General features: G+C 36.9%; 1 protein-coding gene across 1 annotated transcript; it reads right to left on the bottom strand.

Moving 5' to 3' along the window:
- Window positions 2,423–3,185, bottom strand: LOC109847560. Its single transcript, XM_020416794.1, has 2 exons — window positions 3,050–3,185; window positions 2,423–2,925 (listed from the first exon to the last, which is right to left on the bottom strand). The coding sequence occupies exons 1-2, from the start codon at window positions 3,183–3,185 to the stop codon at window positions 2,423–2,425; spliced, it is 639 nt and encodes a 212-aa protein (XP_020272383.1).

Genomic DNA, 13,668 nt, shown 5'->3' with positions numbered 1-13,668 from the left:
GTCCTACGCTATGCGACGTCACTCCCGAATGATCCTGACCGCATCAATTGACTTGGGAATCAATTCGGTCCCAAAAATCTCCCGCTCACCAATATCGTCCCAACTTAATAGAGAACGACACTTCCTCCCATATAATGCTGCAAAAGGGGCCATTCCAATACTAGCCTGGAAGCTATTATTGTATGCAAACTCCACCAAATGCAAGTGATCTTCTCACGATCCGTGGAAGTCAAGCATACAAGCTCTGAGCATATCCTCCAAAATTGGAATGGTCCTCTCTGACTGCCTATCGGTCTGAGGATGATAAGCTGTACTGAAACTAAGACTGGTCCTAAGACTCGCCTGCAAACTCTTCCAGAACTCTAAGGTAAATCAGGTATCGCGATCCGAAACGATGCACACTGGAACCCCGTGCAATCGTACGGTCTCCTGCAATACTAGAGATTTACTAACACTCTTGGGAAAGAGGAACTCATCAAACATATAGAGATAGATATTTTACCTCCATGTATCTCTGAGCAAGATGCTCCATCGACTGTCCCACTCGGAATGGAATGAAGTGAGCCGATTTGGTTAATCGATCTATGATCACCCAAACAACATCATTCTGTCTAGTGCTCCGAGGTAAGCCTGTAACAAAGTCCATGGTGACATGCTACCACTTCCATTCCGGAATAGGCACTGGCTGCAAAAGAGCTGCGATGCGCTGATACTCTGCCTTCACCTGTTAACATACAAGGCACTTAGCCACACTACGAGCCACATCTCTCTTCATGCCACGCCACCAAAAGTTCAGCTTCAGATCCTTGTACATCTTCGTACCTCTAGGGTGAATAGAGTACGATGAGCTGTGAGCTTCCTGTAATATCTCCTCTCGAACATCTCATTCTAGTATGCAGATACGACTCCCAAATCATAAGGATCCATCCTCATGAACAATAAATTCCGGCCGAAGACCAGCCACTGCTAACTCTCTACACTTCTGAAGAAATGAGTCACATACTTGTGTAGCCTTGATTCGCTCAACCAATGTCGATTGAATCTGAAGATTCATCAAAGAAGCGGTGACTCCTGGAAGAAGAACTTTTATACTCATATCCCTCACTTCCTGTTGAAGTCTCCACTAAGCTGTGAGGGTCATGATCATCGGTAAATGGCTCAAAGTATCTGGTACTACATTGACCTTGCTAGGATGGTACTGAAGGTCAATGTCGTAATTTGCCATCAGCTCTAACCATAAGCGTTGCCTCATGTTGAGCTCCTTCTGAGTGAAGATGTACTTCAAGCTCTTGTGATCCGTAAACATCTTCACCTGCTCTCCTAACAAATAGTGTCTCCAATGCTTGAGAGCAAAAACCACAGCTGCCAACTCCAGGTCATGGGTAAGGTAATTCTTCTCATGTTGCTTCAACTGACGAGATGCATATGCTACCACATGACCGTTCTGCTGGAGAATGCATCCTAATCCTCTACCAGATGCATCACAGAACACTTCAAAGTTCCCACTCTTATCTGGTATTGTCAAGACCGGGGCTAAGATCAGTCGAGCCTTCAACTCCTCGAACGCCTGCTCACAAGCATCAGACCAGACAAATCTAATATCCTACCTCGTAAGTCACGTCATCAGCTCTACAATCTTTAAGAAATCCTTGATGAAGCACAGGTAATATCTAGCTAGCCCCAGGAAGCTCTTAATGCCAGATACTGTCCTAGGGGTAGGATAATCTCTAACAGCAGATACCTTCTCCGGGTCTACAAATATGCCGTCTCCTGACACCATGTGTCTTAGAAACGCGATGTGATCTAGCCAGAACTGGCACTTACTATATTTGGCAAATAGTCGATGCTCTCTTAGGGTCTGCAACACATACCACAAGTGCTCTGCATGCTCCGCTTCACTCTTGGAGTATACCAGGATATCAGCAATAAAGACTTCTACAAACTTTTCTAGCACATCATAGAACACCAGATTCATCAGGTTCATGAATGTCGCTGGCGCATTAGTCACACCAAACAACATCACTAAGAACTCAAAAGGTCCATATCTCGTCTGGAACACAGTCTTGGGAACATTAGAGTCCTTGACCTTCACCTGGTATCCACTCCGCTGATCTAGCTTAGAAAATACTCTCGATCCTCCTAATTGGTCGAAGATATCATTAATATGGGGAAGTGGATACTTATTCTTTACTGTCACAGCATTTAACTCCTGGTAGTCGATGCACATCCGCTTGGATCCATCCTTCTTACCCACAAGCAACACAGGTGATCCCTAGGCTGATACACTGGGTCGTATCAAGCCTCTCTGCATAAGATCATCCAAATGAGTCTGAAGCTCGGTCAACTCAGCCGGAGGCATACGATAAGGAGTCTTGGAGATCGGAGCAGTTCTAGGCTTTAATTCTATGGAAAACTCAATTGCTCAATCCGATGGCAACCTGTAAATGTCATTAGGAAATACATCTTCAAATTCCTGAACTACAATTGGCTTCTCGGGTTCCACCTGCATGGCAGCAAACATCACCTTCTCCGGTCTAGCTCTATATTCTACCGGTCTAGCCGATGTACTGCTACTGAGGAATTCAAACCTCGGGTGATCCGGTATCTCAAATACTACACTCCGACGACGACAATCAATGGTGGCAAAGAATGACCCCAACCAATCCATCCTAAATACTACATCAAAGCTCGACAAATCAATCACCAAAAAATCTGCAAAGAGCTCTCTCCCGCTGATGACCACCGGGCATGCTTCATAACCACTGGATGCTACTAAAATATCACTGCCAATATTTATATTCCAGTCCGTAGTCAGAGGAGTTATAGGAAAAGAGTAGGTACTTGCAAATCGACTAGACAAGAAACTATGGGCAGCTCCAGAGTCAAAGAGTGATAAAGCAGGAACGGAAGAAACAATAACCTTGCCTATTACAGGAGGAGATAAATGCAACTAAACTTAGCACTCATAAATAAATCCTATTATGATATCATCATGTAATGCTAAATAAGGAAATTCATAGGCAATTAAACTAAAATGAACAATTCTTACCAGTAATAACCTGGTCGTTCGCCTCAGCTTCCACAGCTAACATCATAAACATCTGACGCGGTGGTTGTTGCCTTTGCGATTCCTGATAAAACTGCTTCTGAGGAAGAAGAGGCCCATGTGACGCCCCAGGTTTCATGCGAGGCTGCAGTCCAAGGCAAAACCCGGATGTCAAACCTGCTAAGCACCAAACACCATGTTACGATATGTTTTACAATCACAGTCACTATCTCTCTAGTTGAAACAACAAATAGGTGAAAGTACTGACATGCAAATAAAAGAAATAGAATAAGCCAAGCATACACAGAAGCAATAAGAGAATACTCATCAATGAGAATAAAAGAAATAGAATAAGCCAAGCATACACAGAAGCAATAAGAGAATACTCATCAATGAGCCCAACTAAAATAGAATAGAAATATCTCTGAACACAGAAGCAATAAGAGAATACTCATCAATGAGCCCAACTAAAATAGAATAGAAATATCTCTGAGTCTAAAATAAACCTTAAATACATTGAGTCAAATAAAGTATCACTACAGCTCTCAGCCTCTACAAAATATAATACAAATCTAGAGTCTGGACATAATCAACTATCTGTGGAGTTCTAAATAACTACTAAAATAGGAAATAGCTAGATGGAATCTATGAAGAAGTCCCATCAGTCTGCGACTCTCCATGCGCTGGACTCGCTGCCTGAAAGGGGGAAAGCAACGAGCGTCAAAGTGCTATAGTGAGAACATCTCCACCTTTCCCAAGGGAAGGGGTAGGAGTGTATAGAAAATATAGAGAGTACATAAATATAGAATCATTCATATACATCTAACTAGAGATTAGTATTTAGGAATCCACAACACGAGAATTAGTATGTCGAGCGAAATAATACAAATAAGGAAACTCTTATGTATATACCATGTCTCAAACTGTGACTCCCTAAATACTAATTCCAAACTCTATGAATGATAAACAACAAACAAAAAGATAATACTCCAAACCTCAAACCTGTAGAACAAATATCTCATCCTGATCTATACTCGGGTAGACGGATTTGACATAAAAAGAACTCATCCAAACAAAAACCAACCACATACCATGTAGTGTAAGCCACGGTCTCAGAGAAAGCACCCTACTTACGATTATTCAATATGAAAGCAAAATTATACTTTATATTACTTACAAATGTGCATCTCTTATATATATTAGCGATACTCTTGTAATATTCTTACTCAATCACTCTGTGGAAATAGGTTTTATCTCCCTATCCTGAAAACATAATATGATGATACTTTTGTAATACTCTTACTCAATCACCCTGTGGAAATAGGTTTCATCTCCCTATCCCAAAAACATAATATGACGATACTTTTATAATACTTTTACTCAATCGCCCTGCGGAAATAGGTTTCCTCTCCCTATCCCGGAAATATAATATGACGATATTTTTGTAATACTTTTACTCAATCACCCTATGGAAATAGGTTTAATCTCCCTATCCTGGAAATATAATATGACGATACTTTTGTAATACTTTTACTCAATCGCCCTGCGGAAATAAGTTGCATCTCCCTATCCCGAAAACATAATATTTGTATACTTTTCATATTTAGTATGTTAACACAATATATTTTAACCATATGTGTACATATCTCAGTGTACGTGTCCCTATCTGGTGTTTACTAACATCTCAGATGTTAAACAACTTATAAACAGCGTATCATAATAGTGCAAGGTCGAGAAACTTGCTCAAAAACTCAACGGTCAATTTTAAACAAGCACAGGCCAAAAATACACTTGGCGGTCGACCGCAATTACGTGGTCCGCAATTACGTGGTGGTCGACCGCGATGGGTTTTAGGGCCTATGCAGGCCTCTGTCCTGCACGCGGTCGACCACTACTAGGGCGCGGTCGACCGTGAGACGAAATTCCAAATTCTCAATCTGGTTGTGTGTGTTGTGTTCACGCCATGTTTAGGTGATTCAAACATGATTAAAACGATATGAATCTTGCATGGAAACATGAAAAAAGTAGATAAAAACTTCTGGGAGCAACACAATGTATATAACATGATAAATTACATGAATTCATATTTGAAACCCTAAATCATGCACATGAACTTGAAACAAAGCACAAATCATATTTCATCAGATTAAACAACATTTAAATCATGTTCGGATCTTAAATATCTTATGTAAATTCTTTTTTAAACCTTTTCACATGGAAAGACCCAGTCTTTATACATATTATACAAAAGAATTGACTTTTATTCATAAACTAGTCAATTTGGCTCTAATAAACATGTTAAAAACCCTCTAAAAACATTTTAAAAACTAGGAGGGGGATTAGCAGAGATGAACTCACCTGAAACTTGTAGAAAAACATTTAGGATGCCAAGCCAAAACAGATCTCCAATCCAAAAGCCAAAAATCACCCGAAAATCCACTTGAAAGCCTCTAATATTCTCCAAGAATCAAAATAGGGTTTGTGGGGGTTTGGTGGATGTTAGGGTTCTTAGAAAAACTGAGAAATTCGTGAAAATTTGATATATAAATTAGAGAAAACGAATATGTGCTTTAGAAATCCGAAACCAGCTCAAAACAGGAGAAAATTTTTCTACAGGTCTCGCGGTCGACCGGACTAGGAATTTCCAGTTCTCATGATTTTGGCCTTTGTGCATGTTTCAACTCTTTCCTTCCTCATGAAAGAACTTATTTATACTCAAAACACATGGTATACTACTCACATACCATTTAACTGTATTTATCAAAATAAATATCCATATATCATGATCAATCATATATATATATATCACAAATTTTTAGGGTTTTACATTCACCCTCCCTTAAGAGAATTTTGTCCTCGAAATTCCACAGTCGTATCTTAGGAATTAATAATATGAGAAAAGTACTAAGAGGGGATAATCCAGACAAGGAAACCCTCCCGTACACATCTCGTACCATTAATCCCTAGATATGAATCATAAGCCATGTTTAAACTTAACAAATCTAGAATACGTGCATCCTCACTTAACCCTAATTAGACAGAAATAGTATGTCGGGCAAAAAATCCAAATAAGGAACCTCCCAGATATATACCATATGTTCCTAATAATTAAGAGCTAAATGTTGAATGACCCATTCTAGCATTAAGTATAAACTTGTCTAAACAGCACACACAATCACATCAATCAATGCATATGAGCATATTTAAAATATCAACATATTACCTGTTCAAATATGTGTGGGTAGTCGCGACGTACATCCTCCTCACGCTTCCAAGAAATATCTTTGGCTCCTTGCCGGTTCCACTGGACTTTCACTAAAGGAATGTCATTGTTTCTAAGTTTTTTATTCTCTCTAGCAAGAATGCATACTGGAATCTCTACTGTAGTCAAATCATCCTGGATCTCAATCTCTAGTGAATCAATCACTCTCTGCTGCTCTTCGTCACGCAAATGCTTCTTGAGCATCGAAATATGAAAGGCATCGTGTATGCTCGTGGTGTGGCATAAATATGTACCAAAAGTTACCAGTGCACAACTAATCAAGTTATAGTATAAAAAGTTATCAATCCTACGAGGAAGAAGTTTGTAAGAAATTATTAGAATCGGTTCTTATGTTTTGTGCGTGACAATTAGGAGTGATGAAAATTGTAGTTGTGGAGAGATATGAGGAATGATTGTTGTGAATATATGCAAGTGACAATAAAATGAATTTTAAAGGAGAGAAGAAAGAATCAAAGAATAAAATAAAAAACAAGAAAGAGAAAAATCAAGAAAACAAAGATGGAGGATTCAATATGAGAAATCTAGAATTGAATCCACTAGCTAATCTCAATTATAAAATACAAACTATTCTCTTTTTATCATATTTCACTTTAGATTTATTAAGCATAGACTATCAAATCATTTAAGGAAAGTATAACAAATCAAATTATCATCTAAGCAAAATTAGATTCATGATAAGAATAACAACAAGATAGTAATCCTAGAATTCATAAGTATAACCTATCAAACCACTCAAGATAAATATAGATTATCAAATTTTTTTTCTATCAATTTGTTCTCTAGTTGATTATACTATACATGATCATTTTAAGTGTAAGAGAATAATTTGCATAATATAAAGGAGATTAGACTAGTTTCATACAATTCTAAGATTCCTACAAGAATTAATTTCACATCTTAAGAAATAAAAACAAGAAGAAAAAGAACTAATTACAAATATAAAAAGAAAAGAAAAATCTAAACTATAAACAAGAAAATAAATCTACTCTATAAATTAAAGTGCAAAAAGGAAATAAAAATACAAGAAAATAAATCTACACTACAAGCATGAATGTAAATCTAACTAATAAGCAGTAATAAAAAAATTAGTAAAAAGAAATAAAAGAGAAAAATAAAAAAATGCAAACCTTCAAACTTTTCTTCATCTCCATCATCATCATCCAACAAAGAGAAGAAAAGAAAATTTTAAAGTGGAGAAAAATTCTTTTATTAATTGTAACAAATGTTATAAATTTGGAAGGTCATCTTAATTAAGAGTAACCCTCCTCTCTAAATAGAGTTATAAAATTTTTCACCACCTTAACCCCTCACTCTCTACCCCTATTTATAGTAAACATCAATAAATGAGAGCCATTAGATTAAAATCTTATCCTAAAACAATAAATTTTAGTCTTAGATTCGTAACAGAATGACGACGGTATCGATACCAGCATCGATAGGCGTATCGATGCTGGCATCGATACGGGCATCGATGCTGGCATCATTGATGATAGCATCGATGCCCCCATCGATGCTGGCATCGATGTGAAGTCCTTCCTGGTTGTTGTCCGAGGATCCACCTTATGTTTGTTCTTGGGCTTGAGCCTTGGAAATTTTCTTGGCATTTTGCGCTTTAACACTTCATTAAATATTGAAAGAATTTATTTGGCTTCATTGGCTTCATTTCTTTATGGCTTGATTCTTTTTCTTTGGACTTTTGGATAAATTGGCAATTTGATTTTCCAATGGGCTTCTTGATTTCTCTTTTGCTTCATTTCTTTATTAAATCAAGGGCTTTTGATGAGAGATGAGATTTTTATTGGAATTTATTCTTCATTAACCTGCATTTAAAGATAAAAACAATTATTAGTGGCATATTTATTCATATAAAATAGATAATAAGGGTATAAAATTATAATAAAATATAATTATCAAATACCCTCACACCTAAACTTTTGCTAATCCTCTAGCAAAGAAATAAAAAAATTACTAACTCACTTTCGCAGGAATTATGATTGTATTTAGCACATACAACAAGCCTTTAAACCCCTAGGTTTTCCTAGTGGACGAGTTGTAGTCTCGTGAGGGTTTATAGTGAATATGCTCACAAAATTCGGTCAACTTACCAAGTTAAAGAAGTCAGTAAATAACTAATTTTCTTTGATATATTTAGACATCCTAATTTAAGCTTGTTAATACTCAAGAAATTTTTTTTATATAACTCCAAGGTAAATTTTCTAGAAAATCTTCTCATTATAGCAATACAAAACCAAGTCAAATCTTAAAAATTTAATTTAAATTTTTGAAAGGAACACGCTAACTCTTTGTTTTAAATAACTTACAAGTCTCTTGACTAAAAATTATTTTTCAGGACCATATATACAAAATAACAATATATATAAAAAATGGTTAGTGTTATATATATATATATATAATATATATATTTCACTCTCTAATTCTTGGTGATTGTTTTCTACTTTAACGGGCTTTCTAAGTGACCATTTAAAGAGTTTTGGGCCAATGAATCCTAACCCAATTGGGCTTAGGTCATGAAGTATAAATGTACTCATTGGGCTTTATTACTCAGTTAACTTAGGCTTCATAAGATAGAATCACCTTGAATTCGAGAGTTTTTTTTTGTGCCAATTTTCCGCACTCTTCTTTTATAATGTTAGTTTTTTAATATATATATGTGTATAAGTATATATATTTACTGAAAAAATGTGTAAATCAAGATAACCTCAAAAAAATATTTTCAACGCTAAGTTAAGCATGCAAAAAATTCATTAATTTTAATTAAAAGTCTAAGTTAAGGCTTGAGTAAAATATACTACTTTGAAAAATTATTTCTTAATAAATTTATTTGGAGTTATCATAAAAGGTGAACTTGAGTATATTACTAACTAGGAATTAGAAAATCTATCAATTAGAACAATTATTACTTAACTCTATTAATTTGGCAAGTAACAACAATTTTTTTTTGGAAAGAAGCATAAAGAAAATATGACAAAAATGCAACAAAAAGATAAAATAAAGAGGAAAAAAATAACTACTTCACACCCCCAGACCTAAATTTTGCATTGTCCTCAATGCAAATTCTCTTATGCATAAAGTAAAACAGATAAGAATTGAAGAACTTATATTTGTTCGGCCGACCTAGAACAATGATGCTAAAAAAAATTTGCAATTACCTTTAGTATGAGGATGATGAAATCAAATAAGAGAGAAAAATTGTAATGATTCTTTTTTTTCATTTTTGTTTTTAATTTTTTATTATTATTTTTTACAGATAATGTGTTCATAAGAACCAACACCTCCTTCTCTCCGAGCGTAGAAAATTCTAAAAATAGTTTTAGATGTTGACCATTTATTTTAAAAATGTCACCATTTTTAGGATTTTCTATCTCGACAGCTCCATGCGGGAAAACTTGTTTGACAATAAATGGACCTGTCCATCTTGATCTTAATTTTCTAGGAAAAAGATGAATTTTGAATTGTAGAGTAAAACTTTTTGTCCTGGAGAGAAATTTTTTCATAAAATTGATTTGTCATGAAAAATTTTGGTTTTCTCTTTGTAAATTTTTGAGTTTATGTATGCATCATTTCGAATTTCTTCCAACTCATTTATTTGGAGTAATCTGTTCTTACCTGTCGAGCCTGAGTCAAAATTCAACTGTTTTATAGCCCACATTGCTCGATATTCTAACTCCACTGGTAGGTGACAAGCTTTTCTAAACACGAGTATATACGGTGACATCCCCAAATTGGCCTTGAAAGCTGTTTTATATGCCCACAGAGCATCACGTAATTTTACAGACCAATCTTTTCTGTTATGATTAACTATTTTTTCTAAGATTCGTTTAATCTGCCTGTTTGTGACCTCTACTTGACCACTGGTTTGAGGGTGATAAGGAGTTAACAATTTGTATGTAATTGAATATTTCCTCATCAAAGACTCAAAAGAATGGTTATAGAAGCGTGTACCATTGTCACTGATGATCGCTCGGGATACTACAAACCGTGCAAAAATATTCTCTTTCAAAAACTCTACAATGACCTTATTGTCATTAGTTTTGTAAGCTACCGCCTCAACCCATTTTGACATGTATTCAATGGCTACTAGAATGTAAATATATCCAAAGGAATTTGAAAATAGTCCCATGAAATCGATACCCCATAGATCAAAAAGTTCCACAGATAAGATTGGTTGTAAGGGCATCATATTTCTTCTAGTGACTTTTCCTAAAAACTAACAGCGGTTACAAGTATTACAAAACTCATATGAATCCTTGAAAAGAGTGGGCTAATATAGCTCACATTGAAGAATTTTTTCAGCTATTTTTCTTGGGCCGAAGTGGCCCCCACATGCTTGCTCATGACAAAAGGAAAGAACACTTCTAGTTTCTTCAGTAGGAACACACCTCCTAATGATCTGATCAGGACAGTATTTGAACAAATATGGATCATATCAGTAAAAGAATTTTACTTGGGAGAGAAAACGGGATCTATCCTGTTAGGACTAATGAGAAAGGATCTGTTTCATGACTATGTAATTCACAATATCAGCAAACCATGGAACAGATTGGATTTGTAGGAGTTGTTCATCTGGGAAATGTTTGTTGATCGGGACGGTTGATGTTGGTGCATTCGGGAGTCGAGAAAGGTGATCTGTTACGGGGTTCTCTATTCCCCTTCTGTCAAGAATTTGGATGTCAAACTCTTGAAGTAGAAGAATCCATCTAATGAGCCGTGCTTTAGCATCCTTTTTGGTCAAAAGATACTTTGGTGCGGCATGATCTGTGAAAACTTTGGTTAAGGAACCGATGAGGTAGGACCTGAATTTTTCTGAGGCAAAGACTACAGCTAAAAACTCTTTTTCTATGACAAAGTAATTTTGTTAGGCATCATTCAGAGTCCTACTGGCATAGTAGATCACATGCGGTTTTCCATCAAACTCTTATCCTAAAACAGCACCAATTGCAGAGTCGGATGCATCACACATCAGTTCGAAAGGTAAGGTCCAGTCTGGTGCATGAATGATAGGAGCTGTGGCCAGCTTCTTTTTTAGAAATTCGAAAGCTTTGAGGCAATCGGGAGAGAAGACAAATGATGTATTCTTGGCTAAGAGATTGGTCAAGGGTCTAGCAATTTTGCTAAAATCCTTGTTGAAATGTCGGTACAAACCAGCATGACTAAGAAATGATCTGATATCTTTGACATTTTTGGGAGGAGGAAGGTTAGAAATGAGATCTACCTTAGCTTTGTCTACTTCGATTCCCTTGTTGGAACCTACATGCCCTAAGACAATGCCCTGCTTGACCATGAAGTGACATTTCTCTCAATTGAGAGTAAGATTTTTCTCCCTGCACTATTCTAGGACCAGTTTAAGATGATACAAACATTGGGAAAAAGTGTCACCAAAAATGGAAAAATCATCCACAAAAATTTCGAGAAATCGCTCTACCATGTCGAAAAAAAATACTGATCATGCAACGTTAGAATGTGGCCGGTGCATTACACAGCCCAAAAGGCATGTGTCGGCATGCAAATGTTCCATACGGGCAAGTGAAAGTGGTTTTCTCCTCATCTTCTGGAGCGATAAGATGTGATTGTAACCTGAATATCCATCCAGGAAACAATAGAACTCGTGTCCTGCTAAGCGCTCTAACATTTGGTCAATGAATGGAAGAGGGAAGTGATCTTTCTGAGTGGCTAAGTTGAGTTTTCGGTAGTCAATGCAAACTCGCCATCCAGTTTGGATCCGAGTGGGAATCAGCTCATTAGCCTCATTTTGGATCACGGTGATCCCAGATTTCTTTGGAACAACTTGGACCAGACTCACCCATGAACTATCAGAAATGAGATAAATAATCCTATGATCGAGACATATGAGAATGTCTTTCCTAACAGCTTCTTTCATCACTAGGTTTAACCTACGTTGAGGATCTCTAGTATGTTTGGCGTCATCCATCAAATGTATTCGGTGTTAAACAATGGTTGGACTAATCCCTTTGATATCAGCCATGGTCCATCCAATGGCTTCCCTATTCTCTCTTAAAACATCTAAGAGAGCTTTCTTTTAACTGATAGTTAAGTCAGAAGAAATGATGACTGGTAAAGCCTCGTTCTCCCCTAAGTAGGCATACTCTAGATTTTCAGGTAGAGGTTTAAGCTCTAACTTAGGGGGTTCCTCCACAGATGGGCGAAGCTGGAGTCAGGGTTCTATCTCTAAAGGTTCTCGTTGCCAGCCAACAGTAGAAACATGATTGACCATTAGATCAAAATCTAGTTCGTCATCAGAAGACTCCACAAACATTAAGTCAGATGCACTTGAATCTGACTCACACTCTCCCTCTTGTTGCTCACTGGATATTCCCCAAATGAAATTCACTTACATGGGTTGATCAGATGGATCAATAGGCTGCCTCCCTAGGTTGAAAATATTAAGAACAACAGTCATATTCCCAAAAGATAGTTTTATTTGCCCGGTTCTACAATTGATCAAAGCATTTGAGGTGGCTAAGAATGGTCTTCCTAAAATGACTGGGATTTGGTTTTTGAGATTAGAAACGGGTTGCGTTTCTAATATAATAAAATCAATAGGAAAAATAAACTCTCCAACCTTGATCAGAACATCCTCTACCTCTCCTTTGGGAATTTTCACAGATCTATCAGCTAATTGTAGAGTGCGTCTTGTCGATTTAAGTTCTCCTACACCTAGCTGTTGATAGACTGAATAAGCAAGGAGGTTAACACTGACTCCCAAGTCTAGAAGTGCCTTATTAATGTGAGTGTTACCTATGACACATGAAATTGTGGGACAACCATGGTCCTTATATTTTAACGACATGAGTTTCGAAAAAATTTCACTGAGGTTGGCAGCTAAGAAGACTTTCTTGGGGACATTGGTGGTTCTTTTCTTAGTGCATACGTCTTTCAAGAACTTTGCATAACAAGGGATTTGTTCAATTGTATCTAGGAGAGGGATGTTAATCTTGACCTGTTTAAACGTTTCGAGGATTTTCTCAACCTGTGGGGAGTTTTCCTAGGTTTGAGTCTATTTGAAAAGGGGGCAACATGCCTATACCTATCTAGATCAGGCTTAATCTCATGTTTAGCGTTTTGGTCATCAGAAGGAATGTGTTGGATGGGAGAAGGGGTTTGATCTGGTGGCGTTCTAACTTGATTGTCTATTTGTTTCCCTGATCACAGTATGTGAACTGCATTCACATGGGCTGGTTGGGTTGAACTGGATCCATTGTCTTTAGGGTTTGCAATAGGTTGACTCAGGAATTTTCCTTTCTCTCTCTCGCTCACGGCAGTGGCTAGTTGCCCAAGTTAGGTTTCTAACCGGGCTATG

Source organism: Asparagus officinalis, chromosome 7 (assembly GCF_001876935.1).
Source record: "Asparagus officinalis chromosome 7, Aspof.V1, whole genome shotgun sequence".
Taxonomy (NCBI): Eukaryota; Viridiplantae; Streptophyta; class Magnoliopsida; order Asparagales; family Asparagaceae; genus Asparagus; species Asparagus officinalis.
The sequence above is the reverse complement of the archived record's forward strand: the minus strand, read 5'-3'. Positions and strand labels throughout refer to the sequence as shown.

Bases quoted from the DNA above. Each gene is read 5' to 3' on its own strand.
- LOC109847560 (XM_020416794.1), bottom strand. From the start codon at position 3,185: ATGAAACCTGGGGCGTCACATGGGCCTCTTCTTCCTCAGAAGCAGTTT. The intron at 2,926-3,049 runs GTAAGAATTGTT...CTCCTGTAATAG, and splicing joins GAACGACCAGGTTATTACTG to GCAAGGTTATTGTTTCTTCC.